General features: G+C 42.7%; 1 protein-coding gene across 1 annotated transcript in view; it reads left to right on the top strand.

The window, feature by feature from the left end:
- The first annotated feature begins 1,412 nt into the window (after window positions 1–1,412).
- Window positions 1,413–26,469, top strand: part of klhdc8b (kelch domain containing 8B) — a 115,357-nt gene continuing 90,300 nt past the window's right edge. Inside the window, exon 1 of the mRNA XM_022762926.1 lies at window positions 1,413–1,803. Coding sequence (XP_022618647.1) covers window positions 1,413–1,803 — 391 coding nt within the window. The remainder of the gene's footprint in view (window positions 1,804–26,469) is intronic.

Genomic DNA, 26,469 nt, shown 5'->3' with positions numbered 1-26,469 from the left:
CGACGCTGCACTGGCCAATCGCATCCATGCAAACACATTCTCAGACTGGATCTCCTCAATTGTATTTCATTGTCTCAGCAGCACTTGAAGCAACACGCCCCCACCCAACACAGCACCTTGCATTGTTTTGACGCAGTGCTGTTTTTGGTGTAAATGCCTTCTTACCGCTTAGTCAGAGAGAAGAGTATGACAAATAATTGTTGAGCATAACAGGGTCTTCTTCTTCTTCTTTCCTTGAATTTAAGATTGTCGTTCTAGCTGTTCATTTATACCCCAGTTCCACATCTAATCCTGTGCTGTCTTTTCTTACAGGCTGGCCCTCGCCGAGGAGGAAGCCTCATCCTCTCCAAAGCTGCCAGGAAGACGCGTAGTTCAGAAGACGCTGTGCCTGACAGCGAGTCATAGAACGACGCTCCGGGATTTGGAGTTCTTGTTTAATTAAGGGGAGGAAAATCTTTCTTCAAATGCAAGTCTTGCACTCGTTACGCTCCTGTAGAGTTTTCCTATAAAGACTTTGGTTCATTTATCAGAGGATTTTTTTCACTGAAGGCTCTGTCACCCGGGTGCAAACAGAACTGTGGACTTAGTAGTCCTGAATAATTGCCTTTTGTTTGAAGGTATAAAATTCTTTGCCATAGAGGCTTCCTCTTGGATTATCATGGCGCTGGTGAAGGTCAGTGCTCAGTAACACTCTCCTGGTCTTTGATCCAGTGCCATCTCCCTGCTCTGTCTTTTTTTCTCTTTTTCAAATCCTCCACTCTTGACTTTGAGGTTTTTGTGGGATTAAGTATTAAGATTCGGGGACACCATCGTTTTTTTTTTTTTTTTTTCTCCCCAGGAATATACTCAAGCCAAAACTTTTGCCAGAAGAACCTGTTGGCAGGAGGCAGTGAAGAGGAGAAGGGGGCCAGAGAGGAAGGAATAGAGGGGAATGGAAGGCAGATGGTTTCACTGCTCGAAAAACACCAACAGCCAGATGAATAAAACATTTGAATAGAGAGGGAGTCGTGACATCTGGGTGAGGAGTGAGTTAGACATTCTCCTCATTCCCTCTCTCTCTCTCTCTCTCTTTTTCCCTATTCTCTCCACCCTTTCACACACCAGCATCCATATCCTCTTCATCCCCACATCCCCATCCCTCGCTCTGTCTATCTTTCACTTTCTCTCGTCTCTTTGCCTCTGTGGAGGCAGGGGTTCAGGCGGTCACTCAAACAGACAGAAACAAGCTTGTGCTTCCGCTTGTTTCATCTGCTCTTGCTCAGTTTAGTTTCACCTTTGTGTGCCCCCTCACTCCACCCTCTCTTCCTTTCCTCCCGGTCCATCTCCTCTTCCTCCTCCCCCTCCTCCTCCTCCTCCTCCTCCTCCCCGGCACGGTGTGTGATGGTGCGTCCCCTCCTCTCGGTCGCGGAGACATGCCCGTACAGGAGATGGCGGTGAGTCCTGTCAAGTCCTTGTACTGGGAGCAGTTCCCCCCCATGTCGCAGCGCCGCGTCTACTGCACTCCTGTCTACCACGAAGGCCTGATCTACGTGCTGGGGGGCTGCAGCGAGACCGGGACGCCACTGGACAGCGTCGAGGTCCTGGATGTAGAGAGCCAGACGTGGAGCCAGTTGGCACCGCTGCCCACCGCACGGGCGGGGGCCTCGGCTGTGGTGCTGGGGGGCCAGGTGATGGTGCTCGGGGGCATGAATCAGCAGCAGACCCCGCTGGCCTCCGTGGAGATGTACCACCCTGATGAGGGCAAGTGGGAGACGAGGACCAGCCTGGGTCAGCCATCTATGGGCGTCACCACTGTGGAGAAAGGTAGGAAAGTGGAATATATGTGTGTAACTTTGTCAAGCAGGTGTAGCTGTAGCTGTAGCACACCTTAGTGACTTTCAGACTTTTGACCTTTAAACCCAAATCTGCTGATTCCTTCAGCACTGAGGGAAGTTAACTCAAGATAACTTTGCTAAACCTGGCCTTTTTCATGTAAAGCACAAAACCTTTGTGTTGTTTGTTCAAATCACTTATTCTACTCACACTGCTATTTTGGTGAGAAATATTAAATCACATTTTTTTATTATGCCTTGGTACTTTTATACCAGGGCCAACTTGCTTCTTAATATAAGAACAATGCTGCTCCTTTATTCTCACGTCTTAACAAGGATCACCAACTGGTAAAGATGCAAACTGTTCGCCTGCCACATGTAGATTTAGCCTCAGTTGTTTTTGCACTATTACTTGGCATTGAATGCGTGGAGCCACCTTCTGTATATTTGCTGGGCCTTTTGCAGGGTCCTCTGGAGTCGAATTTTGCAAAAAACTCACAGAGCTAACTTAATTAACTTGCTCGCAGAAATGAGAAGCTGCTTTTGTCTGATTCTGTCAAGGAGCCACGGTAGAGAAGAAAGGATGAGAAGGGTTTGTCCTCGTGCACCGTCTGCACACTGGCTCTGAAAGCCAGATAAGGCTGCTTCCTTTTGGATGACTGGCAGGTTGTTGGTGTGCGTGAGCCCCAGATGTTGTATACTCATATAAAATTCATCCAAATACACTATAGATGTATACAGTCTTTCTTTGAGAGGTTTATTCGACTGATTTCCGCTCTGACAGGTGTAGAGCTGATGGCTCATTGTAGACGGGGCCAGGACCTGTAGTGGGTCATTATACAACCTATTACATGCTCTGTAGAGATGCAGATTAGATGAGATAGAGAGATTGACATTGGTAATGATGATGTCACATCACCTCCTGATTTCAGAAACGCTCTGATCTGGACTTTTTTTTTGTTTTTTTTTACACTTTTATTCTTGAGGAAACAGAAACGCAGCAGACAGGCTGGCATGACACTGGCAGCCAGATCAACTCAGAGCGGCGGGGGTCCCATTAAAGGGGTACTAACGAGGTGAAATCAAAGACAGTACAAACAGGCCACAATGCCCCCACTTGCTGCATAAGACAGGAACCCCTTGGCAGTGATGGGGGGGGGGGGGGGGGGGGGGGCTTCTGAAAGCAACTATTAAGAAATACCATATTTAAGGTGCTCTGCTGCAGATATTTTAATTGCCAAGTACTTTGTGTCAAAAAAATAACCGAACGATATGAGCAGCTCTCTAACTGTGTTTACTGTCAATCTCACCTGTAGCTTCTGCTTCACGGATTCTCCCACAGCAGCATGTTGGCTGCTCTCCTCCTGTGCTGCATCTCTCTCTTCATTAGCTGCAGCTATCCCCTCCTGACCCTCTCTTGCTGCTTCAGCTGCCAAAGCAGCTCAGGTTGAGGCCTGGGAATATACAAAACAAATTAGTTAGATAGCTAATCACACAAGTCGGACTGTTCAGCTTTCACACGTTTCCTTAAGTTTCTGGTACTATAGTCGGTTTTTGCACCACCTCAGGATTAACCCTTTTCAGTCTTTGTTTTGATTCAGAGCGTGCACGGAGAGGACGGGCCGTTCACTGACGGTCCGTTGACAATGTGTTTGAGTGTGAGAGAGAGACGGAGAGACAGAGAGAGTGAAAGAGACAGAGCAAGAGGGGCTGAGTGAATCAATACGCTGCATGCAGCTTCACAGTGAAATAAGATGTTACCCATTTGCAATAATGAAAAAACAGAAAATCAATATGTGGCAGGCAACTGCCACCACATACAAAGCAATGTATGGTGGGCCCCTTTGTAACTGCAAGAATCATGGGCCTGGGGCATCCACACCCTCTGCCCCCCCCCGCCCACCCCCCACCCGCGCTCACTCCTCTACAGCGCTCTGATATTCCAGATTTATCAGTGCGGGTCTGTGCGTTTAACCCGTCAATTACTACATAAGTCTTAATCTAGGCTCGTTAAACTGCTGAGGTTGAGTGTGCAGCTGCTTTGACATATTTATGAGACTTTGAAACAACAACAGCAGCAACAAACTCATTCCTCTGAAGTGGTGAAGTTAACTAATTAGCTTTTCATTTTGGAAGAAGCCCCTCCAAGCTTTTCAGTGACGGTGAAGCTGCTAAAGTGTCTCCCGAGTGGAAGCTGTTCACTTGTGATTAAAGCTGAGTGCCGCCGAGATCAATGGGTGCTCACACAAGTCATGAGGCTGGTGCTTAACTTCGGCTTAGGTTCAGTAAACGTTGTAGTGAGGCAGGCCCAAGATTCTGATTATGTAAATGGTCACTAATTTGTGTGTGTGTGTGCAGCAGTCTACTGCGATATCTCTGCATGCGCATGCTTCGGCAGAATGTCAAACATAGGTCGTGTGGAAGAGCCAGTCGTGAAGCAGTCTACCTCCGCTGAATAAACATACTGGACTTAATGCTCGTTCCCCGGGCGTGTGCAGCCTGTCTGAGCTTGTGTATGTTGGCGGGGAGAGTCGTGAGAAAGCGAGGGAGGAAGAAAAGTGGGAGGAAGGAGACAAGAGAAAAGCTGTGATCACGTGCCGTTGAAGAGGAAAAGACATATCGCATCTATAGCCGAATATTGCAGAGAGATTGAAGTTATTACACCGACATAAGGCTGGGGGCAGAAGAAGAACAGAGGGAGAATAAAAGTGAGAGAACTGTTGAAGTCCTTCTTCCGTGCAGTTTCCTGTGTTTACATCTCAGGCTGCATGCTGTTAAGTGCCGACCTGATAAACTGACCTTTCAAGGTAATAGAGACAGAACGAGTGGATTTTTCTATAATGTGCATTTTTATTCCATTTCCTGAATTTCATGTACAAAGGAAAGAGCAGGGCACGGCAGCTGTGTGAGTTTAATGCAGATCACTTTCATTTTTTCCAGCATTTTTATTGATTGCATATTTTATTTCTCCACATGGCCGAAATTATATTCCTTAGTAATAATCGTACTTACACTGTATAGTATGGATGCGTCCATGTCAGAGTTTAGGGTAACGTTAGCAACTACTGAATTTGGGATAATTGACATTCCAGCAACCCGAGCAAAAGTCTTTACCCTGGGTCTTGTGGCTTTAGCGTCATCACTGTTTTAGCCTGATATCTTCTATGTAGCCAACAAGTGCATGTTCAAGACCCTTTTACAGGGTTGTTGTTTTAAAATGAGTCAGATAGAGAAAGTGTTTTCAACCGACACGTGGAGCTAATCTCAGTTGCAGTCATGCTAGCTGGCTATAGCTGATGAAACCCGCTCGCCACAGTTGGCATTTTAGCTCGCAAAATCAACAGTTGCTGGCGAGGAATGGAAACCTGCTCATGTCTACTGCTGTCTGATATCAAAGGCTAAATGTTTGAAAGAGTAGTAGTTCGAATTTCGATGTCAAAACTACCTGTGCTATGACTGTAAACTGCATATGTAGCGTGCTACAAAGGAAAACTTGAAAGGTCAATATCTTTGATACATTGGTCATTAATATTGGAGATATTCGAGTTTTGACTTTATTCTGTGTCTGCAGTCCAAAAATGTAGTCTGGCTCTGAGTTGTAATTGAAGAAATTTGTAACAGCAACACCTTCAATATTTCATGTTCAGTATCTCAGGTCTGATACAATTCAATATTTATATTTACCAAAGAGAACAGTGTTCTTTTAGAAACTATCACTGTGCCGTCTGTGGTGCGTTGTAATGAGCGTAGAGATGGGACATGCTTTCCGTCCAGAAACAAGTGTAGCAGAAGAGTTGTGCTGTAGCGCCCTGCAGTCAAAGCATTTCCCTAAGTGGATGCTGTCACACTCATTAGAGAAAAACTTCCTTTAGAGAAAAGCTCAACATTAACAGCTCGAGCGCTCGTGTTTTCGTGTTCCTTGAGTGCAGCAGAGGAGTTGAATCGGCAGAGGGGCGTTCCTCACAGCAGCTGTAGTGTGAACAGGACGCATACAAATAAGAGAAGCACCTCATGTTATTTATTTGCAATTATTTGTTTCATTCAATGTGTTTCCAGCCTTAAGTTATTGTAGGAGGAAGAGATTTGATGTAGTAGTAGTTAATCCTCAGGAATTCATTAAATTGAGACACTCCAGGAGCCCAGTGTTAATCTGTGAGAGCTTACATCTGTGGTTGTGCATGTTCAATCTCAAACTCTATGTCGCCCAGTTGTTCATTACTGCATGAAAGCTCTGCAGCATTATTACTGTCTTTCTTTAACACAGCATAGGGATGACTATTGGTAAGATTTTAACACGTTCGGCTTGATTCGTTTCTTATCCACCTACGTTATCAATGTGGTATGATAGCATCTTACAGTGACGCTATGTATGGGCCAGATTCGGGCCGTGGAACCAGGTGTATACTGGGCCAGAAGAAAACAAGCATGTGGCCCAAGTATGGGCCGCATTTATTTTGCCATTGATGAGTTTGTAAAAGAGTGATCACCCGTCAGAATGAATTATAGTCGAGTGGCCAGCGATAACTTGTGTTGGAGTAGACTGAGCTCAACAAGTTTAACCTGTGTGTATCTTGCTCACATAATATGTTCTGTCATCCTGTTTCAAAAACAAAAAAGTGGGGCTACTACACTTACTGAATACTTCTTATCAATCTGGTACTTTAACAGGAATCTTATCGGTTACTTTGGTTATTTTTTAAGAGAAAAAAAAGAAATTAAGAACAGATTTAACATTTCTCTGTTTGTATGTGATGGACTTTTCTACATGTTTCAGCAGATTGCTCGTGTTTTCACCCTTAGATGCAATAGAAATTTGAATGTTTAGTTCTCTCTGCCATTGTCACTAACAGCAGGGTGTGTGTGTGTGTGTGTGTGTGTGTGTGTGTGTGTGTGTGTGTGTGTGTGTGTGTGTGTGTGTGTGTGTGTGCAGCAGCGTGTGATACAGAGACACACACTGTATTGGGAATAGCAAAAATCCATCATTCATCTTGGTGAGATAAAATGTGCTAGATAACTTTTATGTAGCACTAATAAATAAGAAATGTATTTTAAAAAATTCTGCAGTACTGAGAGCAGAACCGATAACCTCTGGGCTTATTGATACTACGGCCTTTACTAATTTAGGACTTATTTAACACTGAGTTTCAGTACCCATCTCAAGCACAGCAGAAGTTTCCAAAAATATCCATCTCAAAATTGTGGAAACAGTAGAATTGACTTTGTGTGTATTGGCGCTCTTATTGCTGTGTGCTGGATGAAAGTTATTGGTCACCAAATGCTGCTGGTGTCAATAGGAGGCTCACTCGCTTTAATTGGATTGGAGCAAACTCGATGGATTATAAATAACAAGCGCTCTAATGACAATTAAATAAAAAAGAAAAAAGAAAAGAAGCGCTGTAGTAAACAATGAGTACATAACAGAGCTTTTGAAAAATGTGCATCTTAAAATGATGTGCTTGATTTTTAAAAAAAGTGTGGCTCGAGTTTCCTTTTTCCTTCTTTTGTCTTAACTCCAGTCTCAGCCATTTTTATAATAAACGATCTCAACACATCTTAACAATTGAACAGCTTTAACACCTCCTTTTCTCTCTCTTTCCCACTCCCACACTTTCCCCACTTATTTCTCCCACTGTTGTGTCTCGTTTTTGTCTCTTCCCTGAGTGTGTATCTCAGTCACTGACTCGGGTCGCAGTGATTGGCTGAGTAGCATCACGTGACAACGCATGTAACCAGTGCCATAAAGGCTAGAAGAGCTGCGCCGGCTGAAATAGAAACGCTCTAAACCCTAATCCCAACCCGAAATGTAAAATTTGAACTAATTTATAGTTTATCTGTCAGGTCTGGAGATGACGGCATCTGGGTCTGGACTGCAACCGCGGCCCGTCTTCTAGTGACTGCCTCCCTAAATGATACAGAATTTAAATGAGATTTGTTGTGAGGCTGATAACCCTGTTGCTTTATATAAATAATAAGCCTAAAGCAGTGCAGGGGTTGACATGCAACCAAGTGTCCAATGAATTTAAACCCTGGTTGTCATGGTTACAGCTGGGATGTAACGAGTCGGATGGAAGATGTGATATGTAATTCCTTCACTAACAAGGAAGCAGTTATGTTAGTTGGTCATGTGTGTGATTTTACTGCACTCAACCCGTGTCATGCACAGGTAACTACTCCTACATCGTCCGTACAGCTGTTAGACTGGACGCTTGTTTTTCTTGTTATGTGTTCAAATAGAAATAGATTAACATACTATTAGATTATGTAATTACTATTATGCTTTGGCATGTGTTTAACACCATTGAGGACATCTGCGTCACAGAGGGTTCCCAGCTTGATTCTACCCACAGACGTCACGTTTCCACGGCATGTGTGTTAGTCCAGTGATCCAGCAGAACACCCACACTCTGAGCGCCTACAGTGTTTACCTCCTCCCACTGGTCCTGTCAAGCCATAAGGAATAGTATGTTTGCATGGATGTGAAAATGAAGACACAGCTTTACTTCACTGTGCAGTGATCCTGGGGGTTATTTTAGTGTCTAATCTTCTGTGTGACAGAACAACACACCGAGATCACCTTTAAGTTCCCATTTAATATTGTTAAGGTTAAATGTGTTAGGTTCTCTGATTTTAGAGACTTGGTCTGTGTCAGTATGCACATTTGTTTATTATTATCTCAGTCATATGTAAACCATCTCCAGGTCATTATAAAGAAATAAATGTGGTTAGCATAAAAAGCATTAGTATCCCATTATCAACCGTGTGTGTATGTGTGTGTGTGTGTGAATGTATTCCTACTGTATTTCAGTGAGTGCGCCCGTTGGCACGGAGAATCAGCCCCATGTATATCAGGCCCTCAGCCTGGTCACAACAGACAGCGGGTGTTTATGAATTTGCTGCGCATCTCAAGAAGTATTTATCTTGGTTCCCCCGCATCAGTGATGGGACGATGAGTAATGTGGATTGTGACGTTCAGCTTTGGCCGCGAAACAGAATTCAGGCTTGTTGTAGGTGAAATTATATGTTTCATGTTTCTGGCTGCAGAGTTAAAAATAGCGTAGTTTTTCTACCCTGCCATCTTCTCTGGCGGCACACACAGTGAATCATTGTCAACAGCCCGATGTCAATTACATTTAAATTATATGAAATTACTTTCATGTTGGACAATTGACTGTTCGAAAAACAGCTCAAATATGCTTAGCAACAGTTACTTGGCATGACGGGGCTTCTTCATGTTAAAGCGGTGTGCATGGTTCTGCTGAGAGCATCACTCCGTATACAAAGAGTCTGGAAGGACATGCCATTATTTTTTGTTTTCCTTATCTGCTCAAACACAAGCTGTAACTGCTAACATGCTGGTTGGCTAGCTTACTAGCTACAGTAGTAACCTAGCGTTGCTCACAAAGGCAAGAGTTACCACATCATTAACAAACTAGTTTAATCTGCGGAGGTTAAAGAAAACACGTCCACTGTGTGAGAGCAAACTTTTGATTCATCCTCATTCTCAAAGCGATTTCTCCGTTATAAGCCAAACATACCATAGAAAAAAATAAAACTATTAAATGTAAATCTATGGGCACCCCAGTGGCTCACCTGGGGGAGTGTATACCATGAAGGCTTAGTCCTAGCTGCAGCGGCCTGGGTTGAAGTCCCACCTGCATGTCATCCTCTCTGTCTCACGGTGGCTTTCAGAATAAAGGCAACAAATGCCACAAAAAATAATTTGCGAATGTAAATCTTATCTTTTTTGTTGCTTGTCCAAGTATAATTAACTATAGCAAACATCCAAGCAGAGTTACCTTAAACAAAATAACATTTTTATTACACTTTATTGATAATAATATACTGCAGTGCTGGGGTTAACTAGCCCTTTCCTGCAATATATGAACAATGCTGCTCCTTATTTGCATATTCTTGTATAATGAGACCCCTTTCAAGTGATCTCAGACTTTTGGAGTCCATTGTATATGAACCATTAACTGGTGAGGACGCTGACTTCAAGCTCGAGACATATTAATTAGCTAGCTACCACTGATAAAATGACATTTCACTCGACAAAATTGACGTTCATCAGCCAGACGTGAGGCGCTTTTGTCTTTATTTCTGTGTGAAATCAAAGACCCAGTGACAATTTTCATTGGTGAATCTCGCTCCTTTATAATTGTGCAGGAACAGAGAGCTTGAGCTCAGAGAAGGAGCTGTTTGTCTGTGCATGACTCTCAGCCGGTGCCGACAAAGGACGTAGTGTGCCTTTTTGTAAATGAGGAAAATAATTAGGATTAAGATGACAAATTTACCATCATTTAATCTATTCACATCATTAGTGCAGGTAAAACCTCAGAGGATTGTTTCTCTTTTGGTCACATGTAGTCACACAGTACTTCATCAGCAGTGTCCTCTGTGGGTTTAGGCCATTATTCAAAATTAATAATGAGTTTTAATGTGAAAATGCCAAAACATATTCATGCTGTGTGTGTGTGTGTGCGTGTGCGTGCGTGCGAGACCAACAGAATTTAGTGTGTTGAGTGTGTGCTGGGATGTGCTTTAAGCCAACGGCCAACGTCCACACATTCTCCACTGATGCCTTCTGATGTTTGGGGTGACCCCGTGTGTGTGTGTGTGTGCGTGCATGCGTGCGTGCGTGCGTGTGTGCGTGCGCCTGCCTTTCAGATGGTGATATGATGATTGACATGCAGCCCTAGAGCCTCTCTTCTGCTCTCCTCCTCTCACCAGTCGCCCCCTAGCTGTTTTCCTGTCCGTCTCTCTTGACTTCTTCTGCGTTTCGGAGTGGAATGATCAAGCGAGCATTGCTGTTGCTTGGCAACAGGTGTGTGACTGCCGTGTTTGTTTTTAGACTAATCAGAGGGAGCAAGCAGATTAGTTGTAAACGTCTGTTTGTGTGTGTCAGGCAGAGCCACAGATACTGAGCATGTTGTGTGTGTTCCTAAGTTAGCAACAGATAGAGCATGCATTTCAGAGAGTCAGGGTGAGTCTGTGCGCATCATTTTTCTGCCTTTAGCTGCCTGTCAAGAGGAGCGTGTGTGTGTGTGTGGATTTTTCTCTTCTATCCTTCAGTTCTTTCTTTCTGCCTCTCACCCTTCATCATTAATCCCAAATACTGCTGTATATCACAGAAATCCCTCTTCCCTCTGCTCAAACGTCAGTTTCTTTGAAATTTGGATTTATCCTTTTATGTTGTTTTTTCTCCTCTCACCTCTCTTACTTTCTCACTCATGGATCAGCTCACACCAGCTAACTGTGAAACCTTCACCTGGGCCAGATGGGTTCAGATCCTCCTCCACACGATTTGTAGATTCAATTAAAACACAAGCAAGTCTTCTGAGTTTAATGTGATGCAGGTTTTATTGTGAAAAACAAAAAACAACAATCAAATCACACAAATACATCAAGTTCTATGGAAGCCCTGAGAGGCAAGTGAATTTATCTTTTTTAATCTGTATAAACAACTGCTGATTGGCTGAGACAGTAAACCCCCCTCTCTCTCTCTCTCTCTCTATCTGCCCCCCCCCCACCCTCGACCTTTGCTGGCCACTATTATCTCATGTCTCAGATCCTCCTCAGTTGTTAATTAAAAATATCAGTTGCATCCCACTGAACACTCAGTTATGTGATCCACGGAATAACAAATAGAAGAAGAGCTGCACCATGTGGCTGCATCAAGGTCACAGTGAAGTGTGACCTCCTCCCATACGCCATCATGTCTTGGCCTAATTCTATCATGACAACTGATGATTGATTATACTTTTAATCAAAGTGGCGATAACTGTATACACATGATCATTTATATATTTGATATAATGAGTAAATGTTACAGGAACACACATAAGTGATGAAAACAGAGAAACACATGGGTAAAAATATTTCCCACTTTTCCCTCCGGCTCAGCTTGTTTTGCTTAGACATGAATCGCTGTGTATAATAAATGTAGTCACCCGCTGCTCCATTAGAATATCTAACTTTTAGTCCTCGTCATGCCTTGGAGAAGCCACTTTTTAATTGCTGCTGTGGCTCAAAAGTGTCATACTGCTCCTGAGCTGATGAGTATAATTTCCTTCTTCCCCTTCAGTCTGTGATTAACGACTGCTGCCCTCTCCTCAGTCAATAATCACTGTCTGTCAGCCGGCCTGCACACACACACACACACACACACACACACCGCCTGACCGAGAAATAACTGTTCCTCTGGGCCGTCGAGCTCCCGAAAGATATAAAGTGTGTTTCTACAAGGGAGGAGATGAAGGCACGCCGTCACGTCTTCAAAGTGGTGGAGGAGAGAGGGGGAGAAAAAAAAAAAAAAGGTGTGAAGTCAGTTACAAACAAAATCCCAAGAAAGACTCCACTCTCTTCTCTTGTGAGAGAGAAGGAGACGGTTTAAATTCAGCTGTATTACAATGTGCTTTTTCAAATTAGCCTTATTAATACAGCAGAGTAGTCACCTCTGATTCTTAGAATTTAATTAAATATGTATGTTTCTACTTCCTTCCTGCTTCTGAACTTCCTGTAGCAGCTTCCACGTTTTAGCTCGTGCTTGCTTTTCTTGAACAACCTGTGGTAACCTGGTTTCTGACTCCTGGAGCGTCACAATGCATTATGCAGGCCTCCACTTCATTCTACAACAAGCAGGGGTGCTGTAGTGCTCTCTGTGATGTGCTAATGTGCGTTTTGGGTCAGTTTGGTCACGTGATCAGAAGGAAGGAGGAGAGACAAGAGAAGTTTTTCCTAGGTTTTCGAAGAGCTGACGGTTTTTCCTATGTGACTGTATCTGTGTGTGTGTTGGGTGAAGCGGTGCTAGAGGACACAGCAGGACGCAAAGATTCCTCAGCAGTTTCTCTTTATCTTTGTCAGCGCTTTCTGTGGATCACAGTTTTTCTTTTTCTGGCAAGGGAAATTCAGGTAACTATTATGCAGCATTTTGAACATTTTTAAATTTATTTCCTCTAGAAAGATCTTTGGTGGAACCAGACCTGTTCCAGTGTTCGCGTTCTTTGTCTTTGTGCAGTGGAATGAAAAGAAACCCCCCTCGCACGCTCTGTATACAGTGGAGCCACAGTCGAGCATTGAAACATTCAGTTCTTTCAACCAACTTATCACTCTGCTTTTTTCTTCAAAACTACCTTTTCATTGTTTTATTCGAAATTAAGAAAACAATCTTTCCAAAAACTTTACAATTCGGCAACAGGGCGTCACTATCTCAGTGAGCAGGCAACAGTCCACAGAACAGAAAGGACTCGAACCACTCTTTGATTCATTTCTCAAAACTATATGAATATAAAACTTCTGCAGCAGCATCTGTTCATGGAAAACCTGTAAAGTCAGAATCACCTTTTATATGCTTGAATGATCAATTACTGATCGTGCCGCTTTGCATCAGAAAAATCAGGCCTCACCCAGCTCTCTGTCGCAGCCGTGGTTCTGTCTTCTGTCTGGTTCTGCCCTTCACGCACAGTGAGACCCTTACAGATGGTCCAGAATGCAGCAGGCCCATCTGGTCCTCAATCAGCCCAAAAGGGCACATGTCACTCTGCTGCTCATTGACCTCCACTACCCACGACCACCCAAATCAAATTCAAGTCGCTAATGCTTTCCTTCAGGGTGACCTCTGGATCTGCACCATCGACTTGAACTCGGTCATGCAGCCTTATGCTCCTTCTCAGCCACTGACTTACTCCAAGTTACTGAGTGCCATCAGAGCAGTCACGTCTACCACACTCAACATGCCTAGCTAGCACTTATACTGTGCACTCTCAGTGCACTTCTTTACCTCATGTCCTTGTACTTATTGAGCAGATCTACTTAGAGCTTACACCAAGGTCTCCTGCTGCAATGAAGCTTTAGTGATGTTCCTCTCTTGTAAGTCGCTTTGGAAAACGACATCTTGCAAAATGAGTAAATGTAAGTGGTTAGATGGAGTTACAGGTGTGTGTGTGTGTGTGTGTGTGTGTGTGTGTGTGTGTGGTGGCTGTTTGTAGAAGCTGCGCTCACTGCTGCAACCCTGAGAGCTCGCTGACGTGTGTGACAGTGACTCCCGCAACATAGAGCACCAAAAATAATTATATTTATTTTCTTGTTTTCATGTGGCAGCTGTCTGGTTTAGAGTCAGCTCCGGCGTTAATGTTTCGGAATCATTTCACAGATTTCCAAAGTTGCCTTTTTGTACGTTCCTAAAAATATGAACGTGGTGACAGAAGGAAAGAGGTGGAACCTGAAGAGCACAATGCAGCCCCCCCGACAGTTTAACACACACACACACACACACACACACACACACACACACACACACACACACACACACACAGCTCTGCCACATCAACCACCTAAAGACGAACTGAACTTCAACACAAACAAACCGACACACAGTGTGGTACTTTACAAAACTTCAGCCAAGTCAGCAGAGGAAAAATAACTCCTATAGTCTAATAGTCACATACCGTCTCCTGCACAACTAGTACATTATATAATGTTAGTAACAGCACAGCACAGCAGACCAACTCCTTTACACAAGATACTTGTCAGCAAATGAGACTTTCATATGATATTTCTCATCCAGGACCGTAACATGCTTCCAAAACACTGCAGTTCACTCAATCAAGAAGCTTCGTTCACCCACAAACTTCTCTCTGCTTTTTTCTCTTCAGTCAGTCACAGACTTTCATCTAGACCAGTTAGCTTGAACTGCTCCAGTTCTGTGTCATCTTGTATTTCAGCGGACTGAAACACAAGTGGATGGTTTGGGCCACTAGAGAATAAGAGCCTGAAAATAAGGCTCTTATTCAGAATCTCAGAATTTTGAATCAGAATCTCCAGCCATTATGCCAACACCTGCCTCACCTGACCAGGTGTGTGCAAGAGCTACAGTGAAGTATCGATGTTTAACTGATTTGTTGACACATCAAATGATCCATTAAGGAAACTGATGGAAAATTGCATCTGTAATATGCTGTGTCCAAGCAATCAAAGATGTATGAGTGAATTCAGTCTGTGACGTCGACACTGATCCTTTTTAAAATACACAAATCAACTGCGAGTCATTAAGATGAGGAAGCAGATTTGTTCTGATTGGATTTTATTTATCTGTGTCTGTGTAGAGCTACTAAGCACATTTTATATGTAATGCAAAATAAATGTTTTACTTTTGTGCAAAACAAAATAATTCAAAAACATTTTTGACTCATGATCACACCTGGAAAACTACTGCAGAGCCATTAATGTCTTGCGTCCGTCATACAGTGTCAGTGAATCACTGGCTTTTGATGTGAAACTGCTTCATTCAGTGTTTCTCCTGCTTATAATCACTGAGTCTGTTTGTTTTGGAGAGGAGGAGACGTCTGCGGATAATTCAGCTCCTAGTAAAAACCTCCGGAACGATTGACACTGAAGGAATCCAAACCAGAAGAAGCTGGTGGTGAAGATAACAACTCCCATGATCCCACACCATTACACGACGTCACCATGTGCCATGTTTTGTTATTGCTCTGACTGAGAGACCCCCAGAAGCAGAAATGACATACTGTGTATTTAAAAGTACGTCAGTGTGTCACTCGTACAAACACACAAACACACACACACACACACACACATGCGCTGTGTTCTGAGCAGCTTGTTCACATCATGTATCTCAGCATTAACAACATGAAATGAACTGTTCTTTTTTTTGTAAAGCCGTGATTGTTTATGCAAACTTCTTATGCAACTTTTAAAAGCCATCATGTTAAAAGGATTTTTTTTTTTTCTGAGAGGCTTATATTCATGAAAGCAGAAAAGCCTGAGATAATGACATCAAAGTGACATATGTCTCGGGAGACGTGGCTTTCATACTGACTCGCTTTTGCTTGACAAGGCTTTTCTTTTCAGCGCTCTGAACTTTTCAGAATAAGGCTGGTGCTTGGAACAAAGTTTCAGCCTTTTTGCTTTTCATGCACCTTAAGTAAAGCCCTAAAACCCACAGCACTGAGCAGAGAGGTTTCTATTCCAGGTGTCATTCTCTGATGCCTGTGATAGTGCGGCCTGGCTGAGGGGAAGCTTAGATGTTCTGCTCGCGGGTGCTGACTGGAGTTTGGACATATTCATGTCTCAGCCAATACTGTATCACATGCTATGATGTCCAAGCAGCTAAAGGAAACACCTGCATTATATGCATGCAGTCACTGATTACTGATTACTTTTGTATTTGTCTCATAATCTACTTCCTACTGCTCCGTCCGAGCAGCAGCAACAACCATCATCAATCTAATCAAATCTACCCAGAAACACAAATATATAAAATTATATATATAACAGTGTGTTGCTGCTACAGCCTCACTTGGTCTGGTATGATCACTTATCTTATGGTGACTCACTTCTGCATTTTATTTTTCCCCACAATGATCACCTGTGGGTGCAGTGGCAGTTAATCTGCAGGAAAAACCTCCGTAGTTTTGCTTAGTTTTGCCATGGTTAATAATTCTACACAAGGAGCCAAGTTTAATTTTTAATTTTTGAATCAAGTGTTTAATATGAATCTTGAATGTATTTGTATGAATCAGTAAGACTAATGTGAGTGCCACTTCAAGTTTTAATAGCAGGATGGTCAGAGTCACTACTGGAGTGGAGAAAACTATGTACTTGGGTTTTTTTCTGCATTTTAGACTAATCTGTGGTTAAGCAGAGACTGTTGGTGGTGCAGTCTTTATAGATTCATTATTTTATTCTGTCGCTGAGGGAAAAACCCTGTATATATATATATATAAAAGTTCTGAATTGACGGCAGCCTCCACAGACCAGAGTGAAATACAGCCAAAAGAGGAGCTGAGCACGACTACCTTTCTCCCAACAGGAAAAACACTCTCACCCATAATATAACATAAGTACCACTATTCCTCTCACCACCTACACATACAGACTGCAGAACATTCAACTGTCAAATTATACTTCGGCTTAAAATGTAAGAATCTCAATGTGGAGGTAAATGGGAGCGGCAGAGCGGATACAGCAAGAAAGTGAAAGACGGCCTGTTGAGAAAAAAAATAACCCCTGGAAATGTGTCACAGATTGATGATACACCGCTCACAATTTGAGAGTATCTGAAAGTGCTGATGTCCTTTTTAAGAGAGGAAAAAAAGTTGAGTCCCTTCAAAGTGAAAACACTCTGATCATATTCCCTCAGCCTTTCTGACCCAGCAGAGCTGTGAGTCAAGACCTTGAGGCGCTTTGGCCAAACACTGAGGTGCTGACTCTTCGAAGTTGCAGCCAGGATTACTTATTCTGGAAGCCTGGTGTCGGATGATACTCTCCCCATTTACTGTAGACTCTAGTGGCAGTGCCTCATCCTCTCGGTAAACTGCTTTACCAGGGGACGCCTGCAGCCCCGCTGAGGCTTTCATTAGGAGCTCAGAGAGAGGATGATTACAGAGGAAAACCTACACAAACAAGAGCTGGCTGCCTGACAGTGTGAAATCTGGAGACATAAAACAACAACACTCACTTATGTCTCTTGTTCTGGCTGGGGAGCTCTCTGTGCCCAAGAGGAAAGGAGGGATGCAGGAACAAAGGAGCCGGAAAGGAGTGATTGAGAGAAATGCGATGCACAGCAAGACAGGAGACGCTTGTAGGCCAATATGAGTCAGAAGTGTGAAAGCATCGACTTCTAAGAAACTTTTAACGCTCTTTGATGGATGCTAATTTGTTGCGTGCAGGTGGAATTGTAATAATGTTTTAAACTGTTTTGTTTTTATGCGGAAATCAGATTTCTTTGCTTTCTACTCGGCTGCGTGCTGCAGCCCGCGGCAGCACTTGTACTTGTTTGACAAAGACGTTGCAGTGAGCCCTGGCAGGAGACTTTAAAATGAATAAAAATAAGTCCAGCTATTTGCAGCACAGACATCACTCAACTGTAGAGTGGGTGGGGGGGATTTTGAGCACATGCTGTGCTTTACTCTCATCTTTTTGTAATAGTACGGATATAGGTTGGCAAATATAGGACTTTTAACCGTCTCTGCATTCAGATTGAGGTCAGAGGGAGAAGAGACTTTTGCAGGCCCTAGATTTCTTGAACAGTTTCCCCCAGGATATAAAGTTTGGTTGAGTCTGTGCCATCACTTTTAAGTCTCTCTTATATTTCTTTTATATTATATTATACTGAGCTGATCATTAATCAGCTGAGAGTGGAAGAGGAAGAAGAGGTTTTCGTTACAGTGCTTTTGCTAATCTGTTTATACAGTAGAAAGTCTGGCTACTCAGAAAATAACATTCTAGTACATTGCACTGAATATAACAATACAACAGCGGCAAGCTAAAGAAAGAGGCTTTGTGTGTCATAGAGTCTGAGCAGCAAAGAAGATGCTGCTAGGGAAACTGATCCTCCTCAAAAGGCCACTCCACCAATTTAACATTGCACAACATTGTCTGTCTTTTCGTTCCACACATTCTTCTTCCTTGTTTCATTACCCACAAACCAATAGTGCAGTCAGCGTAAGATAGTGAACAATTCAAAAAGCTTTGCACTTTAATAAGAAGCTACTCAGTGACAAGTGTTGTTTTATAAAGGATGCTGTTTTCACCTGTATGAACATAATTGGATTCAGCGGCTGAAAGAGTCACTAATGGTGAAGCAGCAGATGCCAATCACTCCTCTGTTTACTGAGACAGCACTAAGATATGGGCATCACGCCCTCATCCAAATTAATGTCCAAATACATTTTTTCAGAGAGAGTTAAAGATGGAGAAGCATTGGTCCGAAAAGTTAAAGAAAACTAGAGAGGCAGGGAGAGCTGAGGGAGCACCTTTAGTATTTCTGAAGACCGTCTGACCTGACAGGCCGATGTTGCCGCAGGCAGAGATTTTCTCCCGTGGCGTCACTGCGACAGACGCTGAGCCGACAGAGACGCGCCGCGCTCTTACTTTCCCTCTGTGTCTGACTTTCACACTCTCACCCACACTCCCTCACCACCTCATCATCCATTCAGCCCCACATTGGGCAGAGTGGCCATGCCCTTCAATATATAGTCCACAAAGTACATAAATCATCGGAGGGTCTGGTGCTGTGGCTTTTATTACTTTTCCTTCAGTTGTTTATAATAAAAAATAAAAAAAACAATAAAAAACAGCCACATAATTTTTGCAATTTTACAATATTACAGTTGCGATGTATAGACACTGTATTTGTGTTATTTCACAGCAGTAATGAGCACAGATACACACCTTCCTGCATGTACTTACTGGTTGGCAGCCATGAGTGGCACTTTTCCTCTCTGGTGTTTACTGCGATCAACAGGCTGTTTAATTTGATTTGCTCTGGCTCAGTAGCTGCTTTTCGTCCCAACAGGCACATTGACAGACAGTCGCACCGCTGAAAAGCTTTAGCCGCGCTCAACATGAAAATTTTCCATCCTGCTCTCTCATGTGGTGTCAGTTTTCATTTGCAGCCATTACTCTGCGGTCATTCCCCAATGTAGACCATTAACAGCCTCATCACTGACTGCTGATGCAGAGCCGTCAGTGCTGCAACGTGAAAGTTCAGCTTCACCCCGCTGAGGCCGTCATTCTCTCAAATGTCTCGCGTCACATTTCACGTCCTTGGATGTTAGAATTGAATTTCCTTGAGCCAATAATGTTTGCAGCATTATGACTGCACTGTGTTTAAGTGTCTGTCAACGCAGGCTGCTTTAAGGAGGGAGTGTTTTTACTGCAGAAAGTCAAAAATGTAGCTCCAACCCAAACCAGCCAAAATTTGCACTGTTGAAAAAAAAACCCACCACTGACCATCAGCGACACTTGTTGTCATTAATTAATTAGAACTGCTGACTGCCGCTTGCTGCGTAACCTCACATGACTTATGTGCCACGCAAACATAATAATATAATCCACACTGGGATGCGAGGATACGCATGTTCACAGGTGTGTTTCCTAAACTCCAGTCATGTAGTCAGTAAATTAAACGGAAGACATAATAACAGATAATGAACCCAACATTAAAATGAAAGTAATTGACTTGATGCACTTGATGAAAATGAGGGCCAGATGTTTGCTCCTGACAGCTGCCAAAAACATGCCACTGTTCTCCCCCACTCAGCACTGTCGACAAGAAACCGGTGAGGTACACAGTATATAGAAACAGCCGTCAGTTGTGTCTGCTAATTGTATGACAGTGAGCAGCAGCGAATGATGAAAGCAGAGTGGTCGTTTTGTGGCTTGTCACTGATGTTTTGCAGGTGAACCTCTAAAGTGCTGCTATTGGTTGAAATGTTTATTATTTTATTAATCCTGAGGATGATGAGTCTGTCTAATGTAAGTCCTGTCCAGACCTTCCAAAAACAGATCCACACTGACACGTCTATGTATTTTATATCAAATATTATACCTGGATATTAAACAAACAGCTTCACTAGCTAATGGGGAAACAAAAGTTCTGATGGGTTTACTGAAGAAAAATGGAGTCATCATTGTTGGTGTTTGTTGTTCAGGATCTGGTGGATCACAGGTTTTGATGTTAGACAAGGTGAATGTTTATGTGCAGTTGGAAATCTGATTTTATTGGTGCAGACATGATTTGGCTGACTCACTTGGAGCCTGCCCAGGCTGATTAGGGTTGTTTTGGATCAGATTTAAATCTCTGAATGAAGCGGGGTTAAATCTCTTGAACACTTGAGATTTGTAGTTATTTTTGTAACCATTGCAGCCTGCGCTTGAATTACACAGATGTAATACGTAGTGAACCGAGAACAGGATCGGCACTAAATCAACAGGTCCTCACTGTTGTACTGTAGTTGGTGACTATGAATCTCGAAACTGAACCGAATGGTTTCAAACTGATGGTGAAAAAGGTTTTGAGAGAGAAAGACGTACGTAGATGTTGAATAAAGAAAGAGCAGCAGGAGGAGGGAAGGGAAGTGTGGAAGAGCACAAGAATAAAGACACTGGCATTCAAACCATATTCAGAGACATGGAGAGCAGGGGGAAACACCAACACCGAAAACCTCAGACTTGCTAACAGCCTGCTTTAACATCCAGCGAGTCAGTGACCCACACTCAATACTTGACCCCTCTGTTGTTTGGATGTTAATGGAGATTGATTTGCTCCGTTGTTTATGCACCATTAGATTTTATGATGAGGGGCAGCAAGTCCGTGGGTTAAATACGTGCGGGGCAGCTCCTCACTCACTTATTTTACATTTGCTGCTCAGCTGCTTGTCTGATCCCGTCACGTGAATGTTTTAATGTTTCTTTCAGGTGTTTTCCTCTGGAGTGGCTGTTGCAGGAATGAAAGCTGAGTCGGCTCCAGTCACTTTCTTTTATCACTGGTTTGTTTTCGGTGATGTCTGCCAGGTTAAAAAATTTTTTTGTTGTTACTGTTAACTACTGTCTGAATTGTACCATAAATTCTCTTCTTTTCAGTAATTGAATCAAATGATATTTTTGCTGCTAATGAACTTCACTGCAGAAATAAAAGGGCTAAATTCTCCAATTTAACCAGTGTGTGTGTGCATGTGCGTGCGTGTGTGTGTGAGTGTGACTGAACCCTGTAAAACAAAGGCTGTGTGTTCTGTTCGTCCCACTTTGGACATCTGAACGATTTCCTGTCATATCAGTTCTCATCATTTTTCCAGCTGCATTTTCGTCTCCTTGAATATTTTCTTTTTCTCTGTCTTTTCCATTTTTCTCACTGATTACACTTTTCTCTCTTTTATTATTCTTCATGCCATCGTCTCTCTTTTGTCTGCCTCTGGCCATCGCTCTGTCTCCACTTCCACTCCATGCATTATGAGCGAGCGAGATAATAGAGTATTAGTGTAGTCTTGATGACACTGCCTGAATATGGATGAGAGTCTCATTATTTCTGGGGGGCAGGTTAGTGGACAGATACCGATGATTATATTGAGAATGATGAATGTTCACCTGAGAATAAACTGTAATTTAATCTGTCTAATCTGATTCAAGGTCTGTACATTAACTGAGGTCAGGACAACAGCCACAACAATAACAACAGGGCAGTGTAAAAATGGGAAAATAGGATGTAGTTATAGAGAATTAATGATAGTCCCCTGTGGAGGTTGTTTACTTCCTGAAAGCGTTGACTCATCTCTGTAATGGAAATCTACCCTATTATGATAAACTCAATTGATCAATTGAAGCATCGTATGAGCACAAAGAGGAAATAGGATATGACATAAACTCTAAAAATGCTAAAGTGGAATAAAAGCGGAGCACAAGCAATAACAGATTCTCCAATCTCAAGCAAAACAAAGCACGGGAATGTATAAAATATGTACATATACAAACCCTACATGGCCAGAAGTATACGGACACCCTAACAAGGCGTGTGGACCTCCAAGCATTACACCCTGAAGGAGCTGGTATATAAATATAAATATATATATATATATATATAGTCCTGTTGGTGATCCATCTTACAGGAGCCCAGACCAAAAGCATGTGAACGTTTTTGGCCATACAGTCTATGTACACTTTGTATACACTGTGAATTAAAAATGGATTAGTTGTACTTATAAATATCCTTATCTTCTTTTACCTCATTCTCCAAACATGTCGCCACTCTTCTCTCTCTAACTCGTCCTCAGCGCTAATCCTCCCTCTCTTTTGTCTCTCCCGCTCTCTTTAATCGCACCTCCCTCACCTCCATTACCTGCCTGCTGGCGTCCCTGCCCTCCCTGCTCTGCTTTGTCCTCATTCTGTCTGTCTTTAACACTCTGACCTTTGCCATTTCCAACAAATCCTTCCAGGTTGGTAGAACACGTTTTGATTAACAGTAATGGCTCCACTTCATCTTGGCTCCACTTCGCTCGCCCTCCCTCCCTCCTCGTATTCACTCTCCTGCTCACACAGTGTTCTCGATATCTCACCAACTTAATAGAAAAGTGATTCCATTCATTTCCTTTTCTGACTAATTACTTACTCCAGATCTTTATGGACAGCATGAGTCAGATCCATTTACACTCAGCTTTTTAATGCCTTTTACATAAAACACATCCTCACTAAAACACACACATTTATGTAAATGTAGTGATGGCAGTGATGTCCTTACATTGCTGCCATGATGCTCAGGCACTGCCTGATAGTTAAAGTGTTGGCAATAATTTAGCTTTGTAAGAACATTTAGTTTGTGGCGTCCCTCAGTGGTGAAGTGTGTGTGCGCTCATCCAGTACATTTTCCTCTAACGCTGCTTCAGGCGACGTCACGTATTGTTGCCCCCAAAGTGCTACGAGATGTAAGTATTTGAATGTTGAAGATACCAACGGCTCCTTCAGCATGACACCAATAAACAAATTCATGTTTCTGTTGCTGCTTTGTATCAAAGGATACAAAAGGAACAGAAGGGGCACAGAGTTTGAAATGTCTCCCTTTGAGATACTTTGACTCTCTGCAATATATTCTGCTCTCTGTTTTACATTTCTTCTTATGTTTCCATTTGTATTTAAATTTGACATTTTGAGCGCATTGATGCATTTTCTTATTTGGATGTTGGTGTTTACTTTGTTATTGGTGTCATTGACATGTAACCTTGCCCTGGGTTGAGGGACATGAAATCCATTTGGTTCATTTTCATATATCAGCATTCATCAAATAAAAATAATAATTTGTAAAATACTAGTTATCAGTATTTACTCAGTCACTACAGTTATAACCTGAAAGCCGAGAATTTGGTGTGAAAGTGAAATGAAATTTTAATTTTTTAAAATTTTATCTGTTTCACATTTACACCCAGTGTCAAAAGGGATATCATGAAGCCGTCTCCCATTAAGACTGAATGAATATTTTTGAGATGTTAAATTTGACTGGACCACAGCAGGATGGGTAATGGATAAGGTGGGTGTACTTTACATAAAACTCTTGCATAACACAGTTTAAATCAGAAAACTGGGGCTTCATCCTGCTTTCAGTGGTACAGCTGTTTACCAAAACAGAACAAGTAAAGTTGAAATGAAGGTTAAAATACTCTTGTTTATTCTAAGAAATCTTTATACAGAGTGTCAGACTCTCGGACCATAACAGTGGAGATTTCATCAGTCCAGTCCATCAGTCTGTGCAATAGTTTGCAACCATGACAGCGTTCTATAAAGGTGGAAGTCACCTTGCACTCATATTCTGGCATCCAAGTTCAATCCATGTTTCACTCAACTTGTTTCCGGTGTTTTCCTGCCGCTACAAGGCGATCGTAACTGCGGTGATGTAACCTTGGCGTCTGCTCCAAATTGGTCTATTCAGTAAACACATAAAGTAAGGATGTGAGGAAGAAACAGGAAGGAAGGGTAAACAAAAAAAATGATGTGCCAGCAGCAGCAGCAGCAGCAGCAGCAGCAGCAGCAGCAGCAGCAGCAGCAGAGAGGACCTGGGGCACTGGGCAGCAGAGTAATAGAGGGCAAGTGATAAGAAGAGGAAGTAGCAGCTTTGGCCATGTGTTAACGTTGGCCCAATTATCATTAACCATGGCTATCAAATTATAGAGATAATAAACAAAAATGTCATACTGCGTCATATGAACCAAACGTGTACTAACATTTGAAGGCCACAGGGCTCAGCGTGCTCCAGTCAGTGGAAGTGGAAGCAGCGCGTCTCCAAGCAACGCCGGCCCACAAATGTCAGTCAGCTGCTGCCATGTGAAACACCTGCCCACAGGCTTGACGTTTAGATGCTGTTCCCACAAACAAACAAAAAAACAAAAACAACAATTGTTTGCTCTCAATCTTCCTTTATAGAAAACGTGAGGAGAATTCATATTTCAGTTTGACTTTAATTGTGTTTTAACACACTGACTTACTACCAACACTTCACTCTGCCCCCCTGCCGCCACCATTCAATTTTCCAGCCTATCTGGTTTCTGTCTGCTTCACTGGAGGCTGCTATACGGTGGGATGGGACTTCTGTTCTAAGGAAGAAAGTTTCATTAGTGATTCTGCTAATGTGTTCTCTGGCTCACCAGGCACGACCCTCTCTCTCTCTCTCTCTCTCTCTCTCTCACATCACCTGACAAGTGGCCATGGATCCATAGAGGCAGGAGGATACTGTACATCCCATCTGTATCCTTCAACGCTCTTTCTCTCACACATCTGCCGACTCCGTCTCTTAATGCTGTCTGTACTCTTTCTGCCTTACTGACTCATTTTTTCTCATCTTTAAACTCTCCCTCCTTCCCCTGACTTTCTGTAGTCTGCTCCATCTACTGCCATCTTCCTGCCAGTATAATCTAATCCCTTTATTATTCATATAGTGGCTAAATCCATTTATCCCTCCGAGGGATAACCGCAGTGTCAGAGTGTGAATACATAGAGAGCTCTCAGGTGGCCACACTAGGTCTGTGACTCTTGGGTAACACTGGCCATTGACCATTGATTGCTTTTTTAAAAATGACTTGGACTTCTCTCTCTTCAGATAACACATACATTCTTAATTTTGTTTGGGTTGACTGATTATATCCTGTGTCTCCTTCCTAGCTAACTAACTAACGAAGCTGTTAGTCCATGACCAAAGCACAATAACAAATTCCTCTGCTGCCTTATTCATTGATAAATACAGCAGGAACTAATGAGTAGTTGTTCTGCTTTTGTTTCCTCTGCTCCTCTGTAGATTACGCATCCAGTGTTTGGGAATATGCTTCTAGTTTAATTCTGTTTCCCAGGTTACATTCAGGTTGCACTGGTGTTTTCAGAATCATGTAACATTTCCAGGAGAGACCGAGTGCTGAATTTCAGCAATGCAAACACCCTTTACAATGACCATTCAAATACAGAATTATCTGCACATAACTACCGTACCATCAGCGAAGGCGCTGACTCTAGAGTTGCAAGTGAAGTATTTTGAGTATAAAGTCAAGCGCAGGCTCAGACTCATTTGTGGCAGGTGGCATGGGCAGTAACATTGTTTTCGGTGGTTTGCTGGAACATTATCTGCTGAGACTTTAGGGATTTGTGTTTGTTTTGGTTTGTTGTTGCATCTATGGGTTAATAGCAGGAGCAAGCCTAATTGATCAAGATGTCTCCCACTTTCAGGGATGAAATGATGTGGGTTTTTTTGTGTCTGGCTGTGAAATGTTTTCAAATCATTACGAAACCCTCGGAAAGATCAAAGTAAAGAACAATATTTTGAACTGATATTCTCTCAACCAAAGCGTGTCTTGTCACACACACTTTGATTATTTTTTTTTATCTATATGAGATCATAGCATCACTCATACATTATTCACACTCGGCATGTTCTCTGTTGTTTTACATAAAGCAAACACAGAGCAGCATTTCAGGTCATTTTACGAGAACGTTTTACATTTATCACCTTGACAACAAGTGCGTTAGATGGCCTATCTGCCTCACAAATTCAATGCTTAAATGGACTGGAGATAGTGCAGTGATCAATAGATTAGGAGTAATAGCACCCGCATCTTCCGCTCCATCCGTGATAGCTTCAGGCATGTTCCATGGAGGTGTAGGATCCAGTGAGTGGATGTGTGTGTGTGTGTGTGTGTGTATGTGTGTGTGTGTGTTACGTGTTACTTATATCCATTGATGAAACAGCGAGGATGATTTTCGCCCTATGAGAAGGTAATCAGATGAATAATGTAGGAAACCCTGGTGGATCTGTGTGTTGGAAAGATTAAAGGCCGCTCATACTGCTTTTCTGCTGCAGTATGGTAATGTATATGCATGTTACAGGAGG

Source organism: Seriola dumerili, unplaced genomic scaffold, assembly GCF_002260705.1.
Source record: "Seriola dumerili isolate Sdu_G_001 unplaced genomic scaffold, Sdu_1.0 BDQW01000454.1, whole genome shotgun sequence".
In the NCBI taxonomy this organism is placed as follows: domain Eukaryota; kingdom Metazoa; phylum Chordata; class Actinopteri; order Carangiformes; family Carangidae; genus Seriola; species Seriola dumerili.
The sequence above is the reverse complement of the archived record's forward strand: the minus strand, read 5'-3'. Positions and strand labels throughout refer to the sequence as shown.